A 25,017-nucleotide genomic window follows, 5' to 3' on the forward strand; every position below is an offset into this window, starting at 1 on the left:
TAGGGACAGTGGTCAGAATTGTAAAAATTGGCCCGGTCGTGAACGTGCAAACCACCCTTGGGGGTTAAGGGGTTAAAATTCTGATCTTCATAAAACACTGATGGAGGAATGGTGAGATCTCCAAAACCAGCAATATCATTTAGGCTCCTGTTCACACCTCCACTTTTGAGTTCTTGGAATTCACGTGGTGGAATCTCCTCTGTCTGATCACATACGGTCCGGGCCTGGTTCGGATATTATTTTCTAAAGTTGTACACAATCTTGTAATTGGACGTTTGATTCTTCATATTTTCATACCAGATCAGAAATTTAATAATTTTTCCCATATTTTTTTTAGGACCGATAATTTGTGTCAAAGTTGTATTAAATGTAATTCCTGCATCTTATTCCAGGCTGGACAGATGGTCATTGAGGACGCCGCTGCCCAGTTGTGGTGGGCTGGAAAGGAGCTGCTGAGGAAGCAGCAACTCGCCGACTATGTGGGCAAAAATGAGAAAACTAAAATCATTGTGAAGATACAAAAGGTAACGAAACTCTGACAAATCTTCCTTAACCCAGGGCACATTTCCTCCCAGAAGAAAACTCTACATAGCGCCACGTATTGGAGGTGGTGACCTTATGACACAATATGTGACCCTGTAATAAGCCTTGCCACGTGATTTATGATATAGACCGTATTTTTCGGACTATAAGATTTTGGGATAAAATGGGGGTGCGTCTTATAGTCCAAATGTACTTACCAGGAGAGTGGCGGCAGCAGGAGTCGGGCAAATCTGCCAGCTCTGGGCTGGGGAGAGTGGGTGTTTGGTGGTCCGATGCTGCAGGGCAATGATCTGACTCCCATCCCAGGTACGGCAGGTTCAGCAGTGTTCGGTGGTGCGGGGGCCTCTGGGAAAATGGCCACCGGAGGCCAGATCATCGCCGGACCACCAAACACCTCCTGTGACACCCCCTCCCCGGTAAGCTGAATTCGTATTGTAAGACAGACCCCCATTTGACACATACATTTTTTTTCCCTGCTTTACTTCTGAAAATTTGGGGTGCGTCTTATAGTCTGAAAAATGCGGTGACTAAAGCAGGGTCCTCTCCAGACGGAATAGTCCTCCATCCACCGCTAATTTCTGTCAATTTTTCCCAGGAAACACTGACTATTTGCAAAGTGTTTGGAGTTTGCATAATGTGAGGGGTGGAAATTGTACCCCCTGCTCTTGAATGTATGTGGCCTTTTTTTATTTATTTCACTCGTCAGGCCTGGTATGCTTTTCGTTAGGACAACAAACTTCTTATAGGGTGTTTTACTACAATCTGAACCCTAGCGGTCACCTGTTACCTGTAAGTGATCCTGACACAAGTGTTTAATTCCAATGCAGCGCCACCACAGGAGAAATGAAGAATTGGGCTAAGTGCACACGTAGCAGAAAATTTCTGCTGAAAAACCTGACTCCCTTCCCAGAAACCACGCGTTTTTTTCTGCGCGTTTTCCACGCGGTTTTTGCGTAGAAAACGCTCGGGTTTTTTTTTTTTCCACGCGTTTTCAAAACGCATAGAACTAGCCAGAAACACTGAATAATCCGCAAAATCAATGAGCATGCTGCGTTTTTTACCGCGATGTGGTTTTGTTCGCGGTAAAAACGCATCAGTATGCACAAAAAGTGCAAAATGCATAGAAATGAATGGGAAGCTTATTTTTAGCGGTTTTATTGGAAAAACCGCTAAAAAAACACTGTGTGTGAACACAGCCTTACACCGCTTTTCTTTAAATAAGTCCTCCAGATCTAGAGACAAGTTTTTGCAGCCAAATAAATGTCTGTAGTGCGCATAAATGGGTATACAATAGGGATCAATGGTATTAAGTGATCTTGTGGCTGACTCATAGGGGTTATCCACTTTTTAGAAAACTTTTCCCTAATCCCCATAGATCATTGTAAAAAAAAAAACTTGGTTTACGTTCCTGGAATTTAGCCCAGTGTCTCAGCCGCTGCAGTGGTGACATTACGTCTCTGCCAGTGTAGACAGGGACCGAAGCAGCAGCTCAGTCACTGTGCTGGACCCTGGGAGGGTGAGTAAACCATAGCTTATTTTTTGCAATGGATGGCTCTTATATGGAAGGGGATGACCCCGTAAAGGAGCGTTCCGTTTTCTTTCCATGTATTTCCGTTGGTCACGGTGAATGCGGTCTATAATCACGGTGGCGACTTCTGTATCCAACTAGAAAGGACACGGAGCTCCAGCGAGGGAGCCGGTGATATCCGAGGAGGAGCAGAAGAACATGATGATGTATTACCACCGACGCCAGGAAGAACTCAAGGTGACACTATTCTCTTCCCTCCATGTGAAAAGGTCGCGTGACACTCATTAACCCCTTCCCGGCGTGTGACATGCACGTGTTTTGTGTGTGCTGCGGGTGTATGGTGTTCCCTATGAAATCTAAAACAACGAATAAGGTAGATCCCAAATAGAAACAATAAAACAAAGGTTTTCCCTTTCCAAACAGTAAGCGCACTTGGTATCGCTGTATCCTTAAAAGCCTGAACCGTCATATTAGAAAATTAGACAGGAGATAAGTGCAAAATATAAAATGGCGAAGAAAGGGGCTGAAAGAAATTTACTCAATGTTCCTCTTTTTTTTTTAAGCTCTATCGGGACCAGATAAATTTTTCGTTTTTACGCTTTTATCACCGCCCCCATCCCCCCGATTCCTACTATCCAGCTTTTTTCTTTTCTGTCTATATGGCCGTATGAGGGCTTGTCTTCTGCAGAAGTGTTGCAGTTTTGATTGACCCCAGTCATTTCATCGTCTCTTGTACTGAAAAATGGGGGGGGGGGGATCCAAGTGATCGAAGTGCGGTGAAGCTCTGAAACAAGAAAAAAGCAGCCTGCAATTCTGCCAATAGTTTTTGCCTTTTGCTTTTACAGCAGCGACATAATTCTCTTAGTTCAGTGTGTTTTACAGCAATATCAGGTTTATGTAGTGGGGTTTTGTGTTGCCATTTTCTGAGACTCATGGCGTTGACTTTAGATTTTATTTATTATTTTTCCGCCAGTGGATGTGTGTAAGGACTCCTTGACATGTATGTGTTCCCGGTACACAGGACTTTTATTTTCACATGTACCTGAGACACCTACATTTAGGTTTTTTTTTTATTTACCATAATTTTTTTTAAGAAGGGGACTTTACCCTGTGATTGCCTTTACTACATGCTGCAATATCACAGTATCTCGATATATCGTGTACATTGTGGGGTCCTTTGATGCTCGGACTATAGCTGAGCTTCTAAGGAGTACCAAGATGGTCCCTGGTTCCGATGGTAACAGATCTGTTCCGAGAGCGCGTCTCAGGAGGCCTGTGAGTGCCCGCCCAGGCGATCACCCTATTTACATGCCATGTCACTGATTGACGCCAGCATTGAAATAGTTAATCAGCAGTGATCGCAGCTGTTCCATTCAGATGTCGATATTACAGCCGGCATAGCCCTGTAGGGAGTGGGCTCAGCTCCTGAGCATGCGGAGCCTGGTCGTGACGTACATGGTACGGCAGGGTGCGCGAAGGGAAGGAATTGATGGGTGTTACATTTATCATCAGCGGAGAATGATTACTGGGAACCCCCAAAAGAGCACGGACCCCCCCATGGAGGTGTGGACGGAGTGGCAGTGCTGACCGTTTAATTCACTGTCCATGGGAACGGCGACCACAAGTTCATTATGGTCACTATAGAAGTGAATGGTGCAGGGGGTGAGGCACATACACTACTCCGTTCATGACTGACTGTGAGACCCCCTACCCGCGCCCTCCGTTCTGCTGATGACCTGAGGTTAGCATCCTCAATAATCAGAACCTCACACTCCCGTCTTCAAGACTTTACACGTGCTGCGCCTATTCTTTGGAATGCACTTCCCAGGTCAATACAATTAGTCCCCAATCCCCACAATTTTAAGCGTGCCCTGAAAACTCATTTAATCAGACTGGCCTACCGCTTCAACACATTAACCTAATCTATCCCTGTGTGGCACAGCCAAAAGTTTTTTTTACCATAACCAGGTTCCCCGCATCATGTTCCCACATGCTTTATGCATCCATTAGCCCTCTGTGTCTGTACTGTTACACACTTAACATTATGGCTGGTCCAAACAATCAGGGCAACTGTTACCACCCACCTTTCGTGTCTCCCTTTTTTCCTCATAGATTGTAAGCTTGCGAGCAGGGCCCTCATTCCTCTTGGTATCTGTTATGATCTATGTGATTATTGTTATGCTGTAATGTCTATTGTCTGTACAAGTCCCCTCTGAAATGTAAAGTGCTGCGGAATATGTCGGCGCTATAGAAATAAAATGTATTATTATTATTATTATTAAGTAGGACCCCCACCAATTGTACATTAATTACCTTTCCCGTTTCTATACACTTCTATGGGAGTTCAAATACAGCTGAGCAAGTTTGCAATGTCTGAGATGGGATTTACCCCTTAAAGGAAAGTGAATACTCTTATTTATCTTTCTGCCTTTTGCTGTGGACATAATGTAATATAAGACACCACATTTATTGCAGAATCTGGAAGAGGATGAGGATATATCGTATTTAAATGCAGAATGGGCGGACAGCAGCTCCTTGAAAAGACAATTCCAAGGTGTAAAAGACATTAAATGGAGACTAAAATGAAGATCTCTGTATAATTCCCCCCGGTGTTTGTCCTCTTTTGTTGTGTGAATAAATTCTCTTTATCTTGTTACCGTTGTGTCCGGTGATCTTTGCTGCGCTCTCTTTATTTTGTATTTGCGGTCATTGGCCATTAGGTGTCACTCCGTCATGTTCCCTGGGGAATTCTAACGACGTCACACACTGTCCGTACTGCGACACAACGTCTGCTGCTCCATATTGTGCTGCTGTTTAGCGTCAGTTTCTGATACATTTTTCAGTAATCGCTTACACTCAGGTGAGAAGCTCCCTATAGAGTCCTCCAGACACTTACTGGGCAGGAAAGTTACTCTGTGTCTGTGTCTCATCCATTACCGATATCCCGGTGTCACAAGGACTCGGTGCAATTCTAGTTCTAGGAGTTGTCCAGAATTAGAACAACATAATTGCTTTTTTTTTTGTTTCACATTTTTCGGCTTAATCTACATAACAGATATGTGGGAGAAACGGCATGAAGTTGTGCTCCTGGTCCGCTGTGATCGGAGCTACCTCTGATTGCAGCAGTTTAACTCTCTAAATGCCATGGTTAATAGCAACCACAGCATTTAAAGGGAACCTGTCGACAGTTTTTTTTTCTTGTCTGATCGAAGACTAGCACCTTAGTCAGCGCCTGTGCTGCATTCCATAAAGTATTATATATCCCCCTGTATACACCCTAAAACCTTTTGACACGCTCCCTCGCTCTGTGTACGTCTTGCCTGTCTGGTCGGCGTCCTTGCTGAGGCATCCATTCCTCTTTAGGGCTATTGATCGCTGTCATCATGCTCTGATTGATGTGGATGATGCCTCCTGTGTCATCCACATAGCAGGGTAAAATCTCACGCCTGCGCAGAGACGTTGCCGACTTGTGCCTGCACACTTTGTCCTGCCCTACTGTGCGCTCTTATGTTGGAGGCTCTGCCCGCAGTAGGGCAGAGCAAAGTGCGCAGACACGTGCCGGAGATGTCTCTGTTCAGGCGTGAGATTTCACCTGGCTATGTGGATTAAGCAGGAGGCATTATCCACATCAATCAGAGCAGGAAGACGTCGATCAGAAGCCAGGAGGAGGTATAGATGCCTCCGTAATGACACCTATCGGACCAGCAGGAATTACATAGAGAGCAGGAGAATTTCAAAAGATTTTTTGGTGGCATACAGGGGGAGTCGGGGGTTACATACTTCTTTAGGTGCTGATAAAGTTGCTACTCAGCTCAGACATGAAAAAACTGGTGACCAGTTCGCTTTAGACCCCTTCACATGTCCGTTTTTTGTGTCCTTACATGGTCCATTTTTTTAGAGCCCCAAATACAGACACATGAAGTGAGGGCAGCATGACACATACCGGCGCCTGGGAACAAGCAGTACAGTTCATGCTGATCCCAGGTGCCATCAGCGCTTATCATTTTCGCTTGGCCTCCCTAAAATCAGCACAACCAGGCGACAATGATGGGAGTTGTTTGCATTCAGCTCCTGCTGTGTCCCTCCTGTGTAAAATAAAGAATTACATTTAAACAAAAAAGGCCTGGGCTCCCACGCAATTTTCATATCAAGCAGAGGGATAGCCCACTGCTGGAGGCTGATGTTAATATTCTGGGAAAGGGGACAATCTCCCAAAAAGTTCCGAGGCTATTAATAACAGCTAACATCTGTTTGATTTGCCTTTCCTGGTGAATTTATGGGGAGCCATGCAAAAGAAATGATGTAGGATCCCCCTGTAAATTCAAACTAGCAAAGACTAAACAGACAGCTGTGGGTTGATATTAATAGCCTGGTAAGGGACCAGAAATATTGGGCCCCCTCCCAGGCTACCAACATTAGCCCTCAGCCACCCCAGAAATGGCGCATTCATAAGATGTGCCAAACCGGGCACTTAGCCTTGCTTTTCCCAATTGCCCTGTGACGGTGTCAAGTGGGATCCATAGGGTTGGGGTTGATGTCACCTTTGTATTGTCAGGGGACATCAAGCCCAGGGGTTAGTAATGGAGAGGAGTCTATAAGACGCCCCCATTACTTACCCCATAAGTAAGTATTGAAATAAACACACGGCAAGAATAAAATCATTTATCTATTACATAAAGCTCAAGTGTGTGTATGTATGTATGTATGCCCGGGATTGGCATCCGCACCGTCGCAGCTACAGCCACAAAATTTGGCACAGTCACACGTCTGGACCCCGAGAGCGTCCTAGGCTATGTTGTGAGGCGAAATTTTAACCCCGCGCGTTCCAATTCACCAAACAATTTTGTCCCTATCTACATAATGGGGAAAAAGTGTGTGTGTGTGTATCAAGCCCCGCACCTCATTATGATGTCATAATGGTTGCCATGGCGACGCTGATGTCATAATAGGTTGCAATGGCGAAGATGCTGTCACAATGGTTGCCATGGTGATGATGATGTCTTGGTTGCAATGGTGACGGTTATGTCATAACGGTTGCCATATGATGATGATGTCATAATGGGTATATGGGCACGGGACTATGGGATGGAGGATGTGTATGACGTGTATATGGGCATGGGACTATGGGATGGAGGATGTGTATGATGGTTATATGAGCATAGGACTATGAGATGAAGGATGTGTGATGGGTATATGGGCACTCGACTGGGATGGTGGATATGTATGATGGGTATATGGGCATGGGACTATGGGATGGAGGATGTGTGGGTATATGGGCACTCGACTCTGGGATGTTGGATATATATGATGGGTATATGGGTATATGGGCATGGGACTATGGGATGGAGGATATGTATGATGGGTATATGGGCATGGGACTATGAGATGAAGGATGTGTGGGTATATGGGCACTCGACTCTGGGATGGTGGATATATATATGATGGGTAATGGGTATATGGGCATGGGACTATGGGATGGAGGATATGTATGATGGGTATATGGGCATGGGACTATGAGATGAAGGATGTGTGATGGGTATATGGGCACTCGACTGGGATGGTGGATATGTATGATGGGTATATGGGCATGGGACTATGGGATGGAGAATATGTATGATGGGTATATGGGCATGGGATGGAGGATGTGTGATGGGTATATGGGCACTTGACTCTGGGATGGAGGATATGTATGATGGGTATATGAGCACGGGCCTATGGTATGGTGGATATGTATGATGGGTATATGGGCACGGGACTATTATAATTTGTTATAACTAACCACAGTTAGTTACTATGCCCGGGCAGCGCCGGGCTCTTCAGCTAGTTTGAAATAAAACTCAACACCATGTTTTTCACATTTATTCCATCTGGCGAATTCTTCAACATCAGCCTGTTTTTTTGCTTTTGGAGAAACTCGTTGGTCACATGTGGGTCCGTGATGGAGGCCACCCTCGCAGGGATGTCTCTTGATAGATAAACTGCAGATTTTGCAGCCTGGTCAGCCAGGTGGTTGCCTTTTGCTGTGGTTTAGACTTCCATGACCATTGGCTTTCACTATGGCAACTTTCTCAGGTAAAAGTAGGGCCTCCATCAGGCGTGGGACGGATTTATGATTCTTGATAGGCTTGCCTGCTGCTGTGAGGAAAGATTGAGCTCTCCATATAGGTCCATAGTCATGAGCTATGTGAAAAGCATAGCGGCTGTCTGTATAAATGATGACAGTTTGGTCTTTAGCATGTCTGCCGGCTTTTTCAAGGGCACGGAGTTCAGCTTCCTGGGCGGAGATATGTGGGGGCAGCGGTTCTGCTTTTATGGATTAGTCGAGGGAGACAACAGCATATCCAGTGTAGAACTGGCCATCAAAGCCATACAATCCATCCACAAATAGCTCATGGTCAGGGTTGTATAATGGGGCATTGGTAACATGACTAGAGATGGGCGAACCCGAACAGTAAAGTTCAGCGTCTGTACCGAACACCTACTGTTCGAGCATGGACTTCACCAGGAAGTCCGTGTTTCTGTTCGGGTTCAGCCCCATGACTGCATAGCAAACACAGCTTATGATCAGTGATAAAATTATTGCTGTCAGTCAGACAGGCGTGGTTCCTATGCTGTCAAATAACAGCGTGAGCCCGCAACTGTGATCAGAGGTAAAAAGTTTATCTCCGGTCATTGGCGTCAATTGATGGGACTACTGCTCCCGTCAGCCTACGCCTGCTGCCATTAATAACAGGGAGAGCAGGCGGTGGCTGATGGAAGTATTCATCAGCCGGAGCCTGCACTGTAAATAAATAATTAAAAAAAAAAAATGGTGTGGGTTCCCCTTTATTTTTGATAACCAACCTGGCAAAACTCGCAGCTGGGGGCTGCAACCCTCAGCTGTCAGCTTCAGCAAGGCTAGTTATCAAGAATAGATGGGTTCCCACTCTGATTTTTTTTAATTATTTAAATAAATAATTTAAAAAAGCGATGTGAGGTCTCCTCAACTTTCGCCAACTAGCCAAGCTAAAGCACACAGCTGGGGGCTGGTATTCTCAGGCTGGGAAGGGGCCATGGATATTGGCCCCTCCCAGCCTAAAAATAGCAGCCCGCAGCCACCCGGAAAAGGCGCATCTATTGGAGCTTTCCCTAGCTCTTCCCACTTGCCCTGTAGCGTTGGTAAGTGGGGTTCATATTTGTGGGGTTGACGTCACCTTCGAATTGTCTGGTGACATCAAGCCCATTGATTAGTAATGGAGAGGTGTGTCTATAAGACAGCTATCCATTAGTAATCCTGTAGTTGTATGGTAAATAAACACAACCAGAATAAAGTCTTTTAATTGAAAGAAAGGCACAGACTCCTTTAATGGTTCTAAATTAAACCATACTCGTTACAGGAGAAGCACTGCAGCCACTGTCTGTGAGAACTGTAGGAGGGGCAGAGTGTTTTTGATACAGTCATCTCTATTGGAGCAGCAGAGGAATAAGTCATCAACAAACTGGAGAAGGATTGCCTGGTCAGATGGTCTAAGCTGGTCCTATAGGACTGAAGACATGGTAGCCATGTATTGGCTGGGTGAATTTTGGGCACCATGGGGGAGTACCACCCAGACTTACTGTTTGCTCTGTTTGTGTGTGAAAGCAAACAAATACTAAGAATCATTGTGCAGTGGTGGCCGTGTGAGGCATCTGTGACAATAGGTTATGTGGGTTAGGCAGAATGGGCGTATTGAAAATAGTGGCCTCAGTAACAGCCTGCAAGTCAAGGACCATGCAGTACTGGGCAGGCTGACCTTCCTCTACCTTTTTTCTTGACTGGGAACAGGGGTATTGCATGGTGATGTAATTTCAACAATAACTCCTTTTTCAAAGAATTCCTTCACTGTCTTGGATATTTTATCTGCCTGTGCCATAGTCAATGGGTACTGTAGCTTCCTTGGCAAAAGGGCACCAAGGTCAGCTGTAACTGGGGCGCAGACAGGCGGCCTACATCTGGCAGATCAGCACCAAGGAGATTCAAAGGGGCGATGTCATTGACGAGGTATCTGCTGAGACACCCGACCCCCCCCCTTCCTGTAGAGCTGTAAGGACCCCCCACTTCCTTTAAAGATAGAGACACACCCCCACTTCCTGTAGAGATGCACTTACTTTGCCTCACTTCTAGTAGAGATAGAGACCCGCCCTCGCTTCCAGTAGAGATAAAGAGACACACCCCTGCTTCTAGTAGATATAGACCCGCCCTGACTTCCAGCAGATAGAGGCCCGCCCTCGCTTTCAGTAGAGATAGACCCGCCCCTGCATCCAGTAGAGATACAGAGACCTGCCCTGGCTTCCAGCAGATACAGAGACCCGCCCCTGCATCCAGTAGAGATACAGAGACCTGCCCTGGCTTCCAGCAGATACAGAGACCCGCCCCTGCATCCAGTAGAGATACAGAGACCTGCCCTCACTTTCAATATAGACCCACCCCCTGCTTCCAGCAGATACAGAGACCCGCCCTCACTTTCAATATAGACCCACCCCCTGCTTCCAGTAGAGATACAGAGACACGCCCCTGCATTCAGTAGAGAGAGACCCGCCCTGGCTTCCAGCAGATAGTGACCTGCCCTCACTTCCTGTAGAGATAGTGACCTGCCCTCACTTCCTGTAGAGATAGTGACCTGCCCTCACTTCCTGTAGAGATACAGAGACCCACCTCCACTTCTTTTAAAGACACAGAGGCCCAGCCCCAAGTGCTGTAGAAAGACAAAGACTTGTTTCCCCAATATCTAACCTTCTAGGCAGACCTCATGTAATAGACTGGAGAGTTGAGTATCAAGTCACTTCTTGAGTGAATAGTCCCCAAGAAATGATACCATTAACCCTTGTAAATTCATGTATTCCTTCCATAAACCACATTTCCATCTACTCCAGTAGCGATCAGTTAAATTGACGGGTAACAGACCGTATAATGTGGTATTAAATCACTTTAAATAGTTATTATGCCCTTACCCTTGCCCTTGTTTTTACCCTGTTGTATTCAACTGCCCTTTCTGCAGACTCCTCATTCCTGGCTGTGCACGCATGATCCGGAGCACATTCCATGAAATATATCTGTGATTCCGACGTGAATTTAGATTAAGGCTTTGTCAGTGTATGAGTCGGATTCTGGGCAGTCTGTGGTAATACAGGTCATTTGTAATTGTACATTGCCAGATCAGACGGCACTGATGGTCATGATGTTATTAACCTGTTACTGAAGACCTGGCCGGCAACCAGCTGGATAAATAATAGTCCGACTACTTAGTTTTATACAGTGACATTTCCATTTTGCGGGGAAACACAATAAATCTATTATTTGAAGACATTTTCCCCCAGAACGAGCTTGTTCTACTGTGAAAGAATCCCGTGGCATCGAATGTAATGTAGAGAGTAAATGTGAGAACAAGAAAGTTGCTAAAACTTGCATAATTGTATTCCTCCATGCGAGGACAACTAACAATGCGGGTGTGGGAAGAGCGGGCATCCAGGAAATGGTAAATTATATACAGTATAGCCAACTGATTGTCAGTGATACTTTTCCTGTAAAACAGAATGTTATCTGCTATCTATCTATCTAAATGGGAAAAAATCAGGCAGCGTTCCAGTTCAAGGAAAAATTGTGGACTTTAATCCAGCACTAAGTGGTGCAACGTTTCGACGTCACAGCACGGTCTTTGTCAAGCACATGCTGTGAGGTCAAAACGTTGCACCACTTGGTGCTGGATTAAAGTCCACAATTTTTCCTTGAACTGGAGTGCTGCCTGATTTTTTTTTTTTTTTTCCATTTATATTTTGCGTTGGACAACCACATTACTCAGGAATTATTGCACCCAAAATCTGCTCAAGTTTGTGCTGCTGTCTGTTTTTCCTATTTATCTATAGATCTTTCTCTTTTAATCACATTGTAACCTTTCAGCGTCCGGGAAAAGCAGTATGCCAAAGTGTCCTCTCTGCTAAATTTTGAAGAAAAGAGTTATGGATGGAAGAAGGTCTGGACAGAATGGAAATGAAAAGGCAAAATGTATGACAACAAACAGCAAGCACACCACTGGTGAGAATCTGCACAGAATACACATACATGGTCTGAAAATTACTGGTGTAGAACTGGTATAAGCCCGGGAGTGGCCAGTCATGTGAGTGCAGGCATGTGATTTGCATACATACGATCACCTGCCAGGAGTGGGCAGTCATGTGAGTGCAGGCATGTGATTTGCATACATACGATCACCTGCCAGGAGTGGGCAGTCATGTGAGTGCAGGCATGTGATTTGCATACATACGATCACCTGCCAGGAGTGGGCAGTCATGTGAGTGCAGGCATGTGATTTGCATACATACGGTCGGTCACCTGCCATCCAAACATGCTCAATACAAGTGAGAGAATTGAGCAAAGCTGATCACGTCTAGTGGGAATGTGGCAGGTGGTCTGGAAATCGTATACTTGTGGTCACACGATTGCCTGAGAATCCTGACAGTGTGTTATGTGAGGAGTTAGATATATGAATTTAAGCTGTACTGAATTTTTACAAAACATGCTCAACAAATGTAATGTGTTTATTTAGAAGTAGTTTCTTACTACTAATCTACAGTAGGGCACTTACTTGATTTAAAGGTACGCAAGGTATAATTTACCTACAATGACGTCTATCAGCTTCGGATACTCGGGGTATTGCTAAGGTGGGTGGTAAACCACAAATGCCTTTCTCATCATTTAAGAGACTGCATGTAATGTATATTATTACAAGAATGTGCTCAGTTCTATTGCTTTTCAGCTCCCGCACTTACCGGTGTAGTGCTGTGCTTTGGGTGTGGGTCAAAATCATTGTATCCTAAAGACTATTTAATGGAGATTAGAGAATTCAACTTGTACTGTACAAAAATTCATATTCTCCAGAATGCACATTTTTTGCAATTTGCTCCCCTCAAATTAAGCATTATGGCTGCCAACTTCAGCCACTGTTTTCCTGAATCATAGAAGGCCGGAAAAAGTTTCTTTCGCCTTCTCTAGTTGCAAGCATCTTGTCTTCTTCATCCTGAGTTGAAACTTCCAGCTCGAACAGGCCTCTGACATTTTTTCGAGCCATGCCATTACAGAGCACTTTCCACTGATGAACATCCCCAAAGGCAATAACCAGTCCTCAGGTGACTCACGTCGCAAAGATCTGATGTCATGTGTGGGCCATAACTGTGTGGTGTGCAGTGACATTAAAGTTGTGGTCGAACTGGAGGTCCCAGCCCCATTGTGAAATAGGCCGAAGAAGAAGGGCACGATTAATGAGGAACTTTAAATTTGTGGCAAATGAGTTTGATTGTGAGAAAACACGACTATAAGATACACGGCTACATATGATTCAATGACTTCTTTATTAACTACTTTCTAGGTTGGTATTGTAAAAGTTCCCATTAGAAGTCAGAGCAATAGTCTTTAAAAAGTGCCCTGATAATAATGAGGACAATGGGCCATTGACTCACGAAGAGTCAACCTTCAGCACTCAGGAGAGGAAAAACCCCCAGTGGTGGAAACCTCTAGGGAACCTTGGCTGAAGGAATGCCCTTCCCTTGGGCTGTAGTTGATCACTGATGACAACAGAGACCGAGCCCGGAGTCTGTGTCATGGTGCAGCAGGTAACTCACTCGATTTGTGATTACATCTAGCTGCAGAAAGTCCATCAAATGTTTTACCCACTGCTGAGAACAGAGACTGAGCCTAGAATCTGTCTCATGTGCAGTAGGCATCTCACTTTATCTGTGAGTGCGTCTAGTTGCGGAAAGTCCAGCAACTGAAATATTCAGTGGTTGAGAATCAGAGACCAAGCCCGGAATCTGTCTCATGTGCAGTAGGCATCTCACTTTATCTGTGAGTGCGTCTAGTTGCGGAAAGTTCAGCAACTGTAGTATTCAGTGGTTGAGAATCAGAGACCGCTCCCGGAATCTGTCTCATGTGCAGTAGGAATCTCACTTTATCTGTGAGTGTGTCTAGTTGCAGAAAGGTCAGCAACTGTAATATTCAGTGGTTGAGAATCAGAGACCAATCCCAGAATCTGTCTCATGTGCAGTAGGCATCTCACTTTATCTGTGAGTGCGTCTAGTTGCGGAAAGTCCAGCAACTGTAATATTCAGTGGTTGAGAATCAGAGACCGAGCCCGGAATCTGTCTCATGTGCAGTAGGCATCTCACTTTATCTGTGAGTGCGTCTAGCTGCGAAAAGTCCAGAAAATGTCGTATCCAGTGATTGAGATCAGAGACCAAGCCTGGAATCTGTCTCATGTGCAGAAGGAAACTCACTTGTTCTGTGAGTGCGTCTAGCTGCGGAAAGTCCAGAAAATGTCATATCCAGTGGTGGAGAACAGAGACCGAGCCCGGAATCTGTCTCTTTGTGTTGATGTGAAGTTGTCGTCTTCAGCTGGATCCCATATTCATTATGGGAACACAGCAAGACCTCGCTCTTCTTCATCTGGAAAATACATGTTACAAAATCAGCAAGATAGTAAAGATTAATATGTATACATGCTGTCAGATTGAGTGGGGCAACAGAGGATGTTTACCTGTCGTCCATTATCAGTAGATTATAATTCAATACTATGTAAAATATAGTGGCATTATTTAATCTCATTGTTCAGGTATGTTCTACACATGATCATTCTTGTGATAGGGTACTATTCCTGACTATTATATTTTGATCTTGTGTTATTAGTTTACAGTTTATTAGGAATCCCTCCCTCATGGTACATATGTTACTGACGCTTTAGCTGCCATAAAGAAAAATAATGCTTTCAACGTTTAGAACGTTAGTGCCCATTGCTTCTTCTCTACTCTGTCTGGGGTCGGAGAGCCATAAAATACTAGGAAATTGATTATAACAGCAATTCAATAATATATTGCTGTTAATGGTAGATTTTAATTTTTCTATGTTATGTAAATTAGAAGAACTGATGATATTTATGGTAGTAAGCATTCTCCTTATCAATGTGAAGAGAAAATAAACTTACTGTCAGAATGGGTGACCACTTCCTCGTCCAGGTCCATATTGATGATTACATAATCAGGCTTAGGCTTAGAGACAATGATGTTTTCGAAGACATCTCTATTTTCAGCCACAGATCCACGAGGAGCATCGTCATTTATATTAGTGATTTTATCCTCTTGTTCTTCTGTAACGTTCAACATTGAAATTAGCATTAATAAAATAAGTTTCTATATGTTTGTTAATATCATGCAGGTTTTATAACCTCTAAATGGTACAGTATGAAAACAGAGGCACCAACCCACAAGTTACCTCTATGTATAGGGTTTATTCACCTACATGCTTTTTATAAAGATTTTTTCAATAGTAGACTGGTTTTTTTTCTTACAAACACTTTTTGTAAAAGCCTGAGATCTTACCGTTAGAGGAGCTGATCACATCCACATATGGGTCAATATTGATTATGACATAATCAGGACCAGGTGTAGAGATGTTTTTGAGGACATCTCCCTTTTCGGCCATCGGTCCATGAAGAGCATCATCATTTACATTCAGGATTTCATCCTCTTGTTCTTCTGTAACACACAACATGGAAATTAGCATTATTATATACAAGACTATATATGTTTCTTAAATAATTTAAGCAAATCTTGTAACATCTAAATGGTACAATAAAGTTTGAAGATAAAGAGACCCAAACACCAGAGTTTAATTACCTACATGCTTCTTTTAGAGACTTTTTTATTAGGCATTTTCTTATTGTTAAATACATGTTATTGTACCTGTAATAAAAGACTGAAACTTACCGTCAGAGGAGATGATCATATCCTTATACGGGTCGATATTGGTCAAGACATAATGGGGGCCAGGCGTAGAGATGTTGGTGTCTTTGTGGACATCTCTCTGTTCAGCCATGGGTCCATGAGGAGCATCATCATTAACAATAGTTATTTCATCCTCTTGTTCTTCTGTGACAAAAAACAATGACATTAGCATTAATTGAATACAAGTTTTAATGTTTGCCAAAGAATATTAATATTATACAAATTTTGTAACCTCTAAACGGTACTTTGAAGTTTATAGATAGATGGACCCGACCACCAGGATGAACTTGATTTATAGGGTTTAATTACCTACATGCTTCTTTTAGAGATTTTTTTATCTGTTAAATACACGTTATATTACATGTAATACAAGACTGAAACTTACTGGCAGAGATGATCATATCCTTATACGGGTCGATATTGGTCAAGACATAATGGGGGCCAGGCGTAGAGATGTTGGTGTCTTTGTGGACATCTCTTGGTTCAGCCATGGGTCCATGAGGAGCATCATCATGAACAATAGTTATTTCATCCTCTTGTTCTTCTGTAACAGAAAACAATGACATTAGCATTAATTGAATACAAGTTTTAATATGTTTGCCAAAGAATATTAATATTATACAAATTTTGAAACCTCTAAACGGTACTGTGAAATTTATAGATAGATGGACCCGACCACCAGGTTGAACTTGATTTATAGGGTTTAATTACCTACATGCTTCTTTTAGAGACTTTTTTTATCTGCTAAATACACGTTATAGTACATGTAATACAAGAATGAAACTTACTGGCAGAGGAGATGATCATATCCTTATACGGTTCGATACTGGTCAAAACATAAAGGGGGCCAGGCGAAGAGATGTTGGTGTCTTTGTGGACATCTCTCGGTTCAGCCATGGGTCCATGAGGAGCATCATCATTAACAATAGTTATTTCATCCTCTTGTTCTTCTGTAACAGAAAACAATGACATTAGCATTAATTGAATACAAGTTTTAATATGTTTGCCAAAGAATATTAATATTATACAAATTCTGAAACCTCTAAACGGTACTGTGAAATTTATAGATAGATGGACCTGACCACCAGGATGAACTTGATTTATAGGGTTTAATTACCTACATGCTTCTTTTAGAGACTTTTTTTTATCTGTTACACGTTATAGTACATGTAATACAAGACTGAAACTTACTGGCAGAGGAGATGATCATATCCTTATACGGGTCGATATTGGTCAAGACATAATGGGGGCCAGGCGAAGAGATGTTGGTGTCTTTGTGGACATCTTTTGGTTCAGCCATGGGTCCATGAGGAGCATCATCATTAACAATAGTTATTTCATCCTCTTGTTCTCCTGTAACACAGAACATTGAAATTAGCATTTCAAATGGAAAACTCCTATATATTTCTTCTAGATTGTTTCTTCTGTCTCTATGGCATTCACTTGCTATTTTCTTTTAAATAGATTTCATGTATTGTAAGACGACTCAGAACGTCACTAGAGTAATCCTTCAACTTTACAATATGGACTTCATCCATGTAATCACCAAGATGAATCTGTATGTACATAGATATTAATGTCAGATTGGTGACGGCCGCACTTACCGTTAGGAGCAGCCCTACTCTTTATATCTGCCTCCAAGGAATCTTGTCTTGTAACTTCTCTCCAGAAATTCTTTTTTAGATGTCTGTAAAATGATAAACAGAAGTCACATTATAAAGTATTCCATCTCTATATTCTGCACAATGCTATAATGAGATATATTGTTCTTCATCTATTTTCTCTGTTCCTTTTTGCAGTAAGTTTTGGTGTCTATGACAATCAGTTATTTTTTTATTTCATACAGAATAGCCCATTGTGCTCACATCAGGACAGACCCGAGTTAGGAACCACTAAGCGTCTACACGAGATTGTACCCGTCACTGACTCGTGTGATGACCTGAAGATGTGATTTTTCTTATACAGACTCCCATGTAGCCCATAAATCATTGAGACTTACCTAAATATGATGGTACAGATGACACCAAAGAGAAATCCAATGAAGATGAAGACGGCAGCAAGTATAATAAATATACTAAAGTGATCTAAGGGGAGAAAAAATGAAGATCACATGTGAAGACTCCGAACATCACAAGTAACACATGAAGAATCCTCCATGACATGTATCATCTAACCTATTACCAATACCTCCATATTAGGTGAATATCCGGTAAAGCTCTTACCTGCAGGGATCTCAGCCCTGGGATCACAGGGGCGGGTGTTGTTAGGAGCGCCCTCCACAGGTGCTAATAGCACGCTCACAAATAAAAGAATCCGAAACATCATTTTAGCCTGAAGGAAAGCATCGCTTCATGTGCAGTCCACAGTCAGCCTCTCCAGACAAAGCCTTGTACAGGAATGCCCCTCCTTATAACCACAGTCAGGACATCACAATGGTGGTCGCATTGTGACATCACAAGTAGCGGAACACGAGTGATATCACAATGGGCCAGACACCTGTCACCACTGAAGATGAAGCCACTCCATACATCTTTATGTGTCTCCTAATATTACTCATCTCTGGGTCACTGATATATTAAAACATTACACATGATTCCTGCTGGAAAATGGCCATCATCAGTACAAGTAGTAAATGCAATAGGCCGGTAATTACTGGAGAACTGACATCTCAGAGGATTTTCTGATAGCCTGTTAAATATTAATAATCCGTTAATTTCTTATAAGACTCAGTTCTGTACATTGCTTTAGTTTACACGACATAGGCTATTTTTAAGCTTGGCTCATGGTAGAAAGACAGCTCCATATATGTAGAGACCACGTGCTTTAGGAGACGTATATAATTCATGGCTAACTGTAGAGGTCGCTCTTCTTCCCTCACCATCATGAGAGACAGACACGAAGATGTCATCTGTTCTGGGCCATGACATGACATAACAGCTGGTATGTTACTTTACTATGAAGAAGCCGAACTGAGAGACAGACGCCATTTGCCATGTGAGATCCCGGAGAGAAAGAAGAATACATGCTGCTTTGCTATGAACAATGGACAATATCTCTTTCACTTATTTTTATTCACCTGTTTTTCTGTAATAACCTTTCTTTGATGGAAGAATCCAAATAAACCACTATATTTTTATCTGGTAACTAGTCCTGAATATTTTACAGGATATGCATTATTTTACATTGGAGAGCCAGCCAGATCTGCATTTTTGTACTTTTTTGCGGATTTCCCTCCACTTGCCCAAAAGGGGGATTGGACTTTGCTAACGTCAAATCATATGTGCAAGTTATCGGGAATTCCACTACTTACAAGAATCACACAGAACCTAGAAGTAAGAATTACCAGATAGATTGAGAAGTACTACAAGTGCCAAAAGTACCAGACGTAAGCCAGACGTGTGAAGACAACAGGAACCCAGCGTTGTCCATCAAAGGAACAAGCTGAGACATTTCAAGGTAAGATAAAATGGATGTCATTAATTGTCTTGCTAAGCAGAGTAAATTGAAATTTAAGTCTGTAGACAATTCTAATTCAGAAGTTTTATGGTTAAGTTTATATGCCGAGTGTGAACTCGAGAATCAGAGGTTAGATTCTAAGTTTTTCAATAGAGAAAGAGAGAGATTAAAAAATATTCTACAGATGGTAGATATATTTCATAGATCTGTGTCAGAGAAATCTAAAAATGATTGTGTAGAGGATAGTGATATTCCCGAGATTTACTGTAATGTGGAGAAACAGTTACAAGTAGCAGCAGCCATTGAAGGTGACCTTGCAGACGTGGAACAAGATGGAGAAGTAGGAGGAGACTTCAGAACTGACGTAGAGGACGTACAAGGGAAAGACGTACCACTAAAAATAGACGACTCACAGGCCCAAACCCGAAAGAAAGTAAGAAAAATTTTGCTTAAGATATGCAAAATAATACCTGCATATGAAAACAAAATAGATGTTTGTAGAAACTCTGAGGTTTTTGAAAGTTGTGTTGATAAATTTGATTTATCTAACGAGGAGAAGAATCAGTTGTTCAAAATGTGGATCCCTGTAACCTTTTCCAGGAGGTTATCTTTAAAGTTATCTGGTGAAACACATGAGAATTTAACTGATGAGGACAGATTAAAAATTCTCATTTTTTGTTCATCAAATGAAAATCATCCAGATATTGATATTCTTCAAAAATTAAGGATTGGTCGGAAGGAATGTATTTTTACGTTTATGTCCATATATGAACGCTTGTATAGAACGGTCATGGAGAATGTCAAAACACCGTCCCTCATAAGGAGTTTTGTAAGCAAATTTTGGTTTTTAAATCCTGCATCTCGTGTTATTGCGTCACAAAAAGATTCTTTGTTTGAATGTGCGCAATCCCTTGATTTTGCCAGAAAACACGAGAATCGTGAAAGGAAAGTAAATTGTGCTAATTTTGTGAAGACAGTCAGAGTAAAATCTTATCAGAAGCCTGCATTAGCAAAACCTTCTAAAATGAGTTTTCCTCAAAATCAACAAATATATGAAGAACAAAGGAAATCACATGTTTGTTACAAGCCCTATGGAATGATGCAAAAGATCACCGAAAAGACACAAATTGAGTTAAGAAAAATGATGAGTTCTGATCTTCTTCCTGTAACAAAGATGGCCGAATTTGACAGACAGAAACAGGTGGTGAGTGACATCATGGCCTGTAAACTGAATACTCTGCTCCAAGAATCTATCAGCTTTAAAATGGCAAGAACCTTTCAGGATATTTTTTGCAGAGAAATAAGTATGGGTGTAGGAATTGGCTAGAAAAAGTAATTATATATATATATATTTTGTGTAACAGTGTTATACAATTAGTGAGTTATATGTAATTATTTTATAGGTTATAATCCTGTAGTTTTATGGTTTGTGGATATATACATATTCATACTGTATATATAGAGTGTTTGTAGAAGTAGAAATAGTAGAACTGTATTTTTTTTTTAATGAAAATTAAAATCTACATCAGTAATAATACTTAGAATTATGAATATGATATTAACATTATCTTTTATGTTTCCTTAGAATTTTCATTTCAAAGCAGGACTTAATCGGGAAAAATTCTCTTACAAGGATTTATGCCTTTATTTACACAGGAAGTTGCAATAATTGCATGATTTTATATATCTAACCCTTAAAAGGAAATAACTGATTGCATTTTAAAATGTGTGTGTGTGTGCTTTTCCTGCATGGTTCGAATGACAACCACAGCAGGTGGAATTTGTACCTTGTTCTAATAAGTATACCAGACCAGTATACTATGTCCCTGTTCCTTAGGGAAAGAATTTTTAAAGGGGTCTCAGCTTTTGCAAAGCAATGGAATTTTTTTCCAGGCCTAAATGTCAAGTATAGCTATACATATATTTATGTCATGTGTATTTGGGGAATATTCAAAGAAATATTAAGACTAAATTTAAATAGTTTACAATGCATTGATAATTAGGATAATTTGGGTTAAAACACGTGTATTCATCACACCTTCGTATGTGAGGTATTTGGTTTAAACTTAAATATGTGACACAGTCTGAGTGACAGTGACTGAGTGTATGAGCAGCTGCTGAGCGAGTAATGTGATATGTTTGTGAGGCCTCAGGATCCTGAATGCATGAGAGAAAGAAAAAGAAAAAAAAAAAAACCCCAAAAGCTTTTATCTTTAGGAGAAATATGCAGATCAGTTAAATTATTAGAATATTAAGATACATAATGAAATATTATCTATACAACATATATTCCTATATTTCTATAGTAATTATTATTTCTTGATTTAGTTAATAGTGGATAAGTGCAAAGTGCAATCGCACATCAAAATGGTTTATGCAAATTAATTTTTCCAAAGGATAATTTTATGATATTCAAATTAATTTTGATGGTTACACATCTTCAGACAAATAATGGTATAAGCAAGTATAAATTCACATAATTTATACATTAATTATTTTTAATTTTGGTTTTGATAAATGAATTATTTCATAGAACAATATTTTTTGGTATTAAAGGGGGAAAATATGTTTTTGATCCTGACTACATCATCACATTTGATTAATACCTCTTCTTCACACATTTTAATAGGAAAAAAATATTAATAAGGTACAATGGTATAAGTATTGGGTATAATAATAAGTATTATAAAGAGTCATTTCTTTACAGTAAGAGGAATATTATATGCAAAGTTGCATAATTTGAATATTTTGGTAACACAAGTTTATGACAATTATGAAATAATCCAGATCATGGAAATATTAAGGGTATATGTTACTGAAGACATAACTACTCTGCATCAACATAAAGGCCTTATTCTTATTTTTATTTTTATTCTTATTTTTCATTATTTTTAATTCTTTCACCAATATTTAGTAAAGTAATATCTACTGAGAATATTGCTTCATTAAATATAGCAATTATATGGTTCTATTACTAAGGAAATGTTTCACTTCTGAGTTATATGCAACAATTCTTTTATTCATTCATTCGCTCACTCATATATTCTTATTTTGGTTCATGGCTTTACATTCCTACATATTATTAGTATAATAAATATATTCCTTATTAATAAAGATGAAAACACTGGTTACATAAAACACAGTGACACCTATGGGTTGAAAAAGGTAATTACACCTATGACATAAAAATGTTCTATCACATGAAAAAATATGGATAATAATGTATTATCACTTATTATTGGTTTAATATTTCAAACATTGAAATCTATATATGGTACAAATTCTGATAATAATTATATGGATATTACTGATTGCTATGGTACGCTGTGATATTATAGGATAGGAAAATTACCGGATTTGGTATAGACTAGGGAATGAAGACTTCAAGCAAGATACTGAAATTACGTTAATAAAGACTTTTCATATTAAAATTGATTCTTATCAGTTGCAAGAAGAAGAATGCCGCGATCCAGAAGTCCCAGAAGGTAACAAAGCTATGACTTCTCAGTAAGACTGTGTTAATTACAAGTGCAGTATCCACCACTGACAGTCACAATTAAAGTGTCTAACCTGACAACCAGAGGACGATGATCCTACGATGCTGATGTGAACTGTGTTATCTCGTTCTTATCAAGTTCCAGAAGTTTTCAATCACCTGTAAAGCTTCGATGTAAAGCTGGTGAACAATAAGGTAATTGTCAGGAAGCTACAACCCTGACATATGTCCTGTGCATTAGGACAAGGACTGGTTATGGTGCTATGTTTAGCAAGGAAGAGTCATTTTAACCCTTGCTTTGCTGACCAAAGACGTCACACCTGTTCAAAGACCAGTACCGATGGAGGATTCCAGAATATCCAAGGCGAGCCAATGTAAGCCCAGGTTTTTAAAATGTGACACTGCACAGATATTAAAGCTGCATAGACTTTGTTTTCGTATTAACATTTGAATTTATGAACTTTGATTTTATACACAACACGATTTCTACAACATCTATATGCTAGAGAAAAACTGTGTTTTTAAAAGAACCAAGAAGAAGACAGAAGACATCAAAATGAAGACCAGATGACATCAGATGATGATGACTGGACCTGAGATGCTTCAATTTAGACATAGGGAAGTATAATTATACATATTTTATATGAATATTGTTCACGGCTTACCATAACATGAATTCACATCAATTGTGTCATTGAGTACTTATAACGGTAATCTGATATTATTATTATGATTGATATTAAATTATTTTGTCAAAGAAGAAGAAAAGAAGAAAGAAGATCTTGTTATATTTTGAGGGTTCCAATTAATGTCTGTCTCCCTCAAAAGGGGGAATTGTTAAATATTAATAATCCGTTAATTTCTTATAAGACTCAGTTCTGTACATTGCTTTAGTTTACACGACATAGGCTATTTTTAAGCTTGGCTCATGGTAGAAAGACAGCTCCATATATGTAGAGACCACGTGCTTTAGGAGACGTATATAATTCATGGCTAACTGTAGAGGTCGCTCTTCCCTCACCATCATGAGAGACAGACACGAAGATGTCATCTGTTCTGGGCCATGACATGACATAACAGCTGGTATGTTACTTTACTACGAAGAAGCCGAACTGAGAGACAGACGCCATTTGCCATGTGAGATCCCGGAGAGAAAGAAGAATACATGCTGCTTTGCTATGAACAATGGACAATATCTCTTTCACTTATTTTTATTCACCTGTTTTTCTGTAATAACCTTTCTTTGATGGAAGAATCCAAATAAACCACTATATTTTTATCTGGTAACTAGTCCTGAATATTTTACAGGATATGCATTATTTTACATAGCCTCTGATTACACAGATAATGTGTCCTTTTTATGTGTAGCTCCCGTGGTGCTGACCGCCCCTTTAAGTCCATTACTATATGTAAAGCACCACTCCAGTGTTGTGTTTTATTGCAGGGCTGGAGTGGTGCTTCTCTAAGATCCCTGACCCTGTTCTGATATCTATCCACCACCATCTTCACTTTCTATTAGCAGGTCAGCACATACAGCAAGACATAAATATAAGAAGTTAGAATCCCACAAAGTGTGGCACCGGAGAGGAAGCAGAGGGAAAGTAACTAGATACAATATAAAGTGCAGTGCATATGTGTTATTCATTGATATTGATTCCGCTTCACTGCTATCTCAGCGACACACAGTGGAGATACAATTAATAATCATCATAGTAGCATAGTGCAACATGCATATCAAAGGTGATTTTGACTATTAGGCCACAAAAATAAACAATACTGACCGGAATTCATGCTGAATGTGCTGCCACCGCCACCCTACACTCCAATGCGCGTTTCACACGTTGCTCCATCAACACATATGCACTGCACTTTATATTGTATCTAGTTACTTTCCCTCTGCTTACTTGCATCTCCGGTGCCACACTTTGTGGGATTCTAATTTCTTATATTTATGTCTCGCTGTATGTGCTGACCTGCTTTCCTTTGATTTTAATATGTCTCCTTGTATTGTGTCTATTTTTATCATGGTTTGCTTATTGTTTCTTATTCTTGGTGTCTCTCCACTAAATAAAATATAACATTTTAAGTAATTTTTTTTTTTCAAGTACCATAGTTTTTTTTGCTTCAGATATCATGGTGTCTACTTGAAATTTATATGATTTTGTAAAAAAATATATACTTTTCTAGGTTATATTCTCCATTTTTT

The 25,017-nt window shown here is 40.8% G+C and overlaps 1 protein-coding gene across 4 annotated transcripts in view; it reads left to right on the top strand.

Annotated features, from left to right (window-relative positions):
• LOC141097401 (cilia- and flagella-associated protein 298-A-like) overlaps positions 1 to 24,901 on the top strand; it is a 46,148-nt gene extending 21,247 nt beyond the window's left edge. For 2 of the 4 annotated variants that reach the window (XM_073584542.1, XM_073584540.1), the window contains 3 exons: positions 393 to 524; positions 2,213 to 2,308; positions 4,547 to 4,727. In XM_073584542.1, the coding sequence (XP_073440643.1) occupies positions 393 to 524; positions 2,213 to 2,308; positions 4,547 to 4,657 (339 nt within the window). In that variant the 3' untranslated portion in view covers positions 4,658 to 4,727. Of the gene's footprint in view, positions 1 to 392; positions 525 to 2,212; positions 2,309 to 4,425; positions 4,468 to 4,544; positions 4,728 to 11,987; positions 12,123 to 17,705 lie in introns of those variants that run through there. The other 2 variants (XR_012233946.1, XM_073584541.1) reach the window with 2 other exon arrangements.
• Positions 24,902 to 25,017: the final 116 nt, after the last annotated feature.

The sequence above is a fragment of the Dendrobates tinctorius genome, unplaced genomic scaffold (assembly GCF_039654945.1).
Source record: "Dendrobates tinctorius isolate UK_male_01 unplaced genomic scaffold, ASM3965494v1 ptg000084l, whole genome shotgun sequence".
NCBI lineage: Eukaryota > Metazoa > Chordata > Amphibia > Anura > Dendrobatidae > Dendrobates > Dendrobates tinctorius.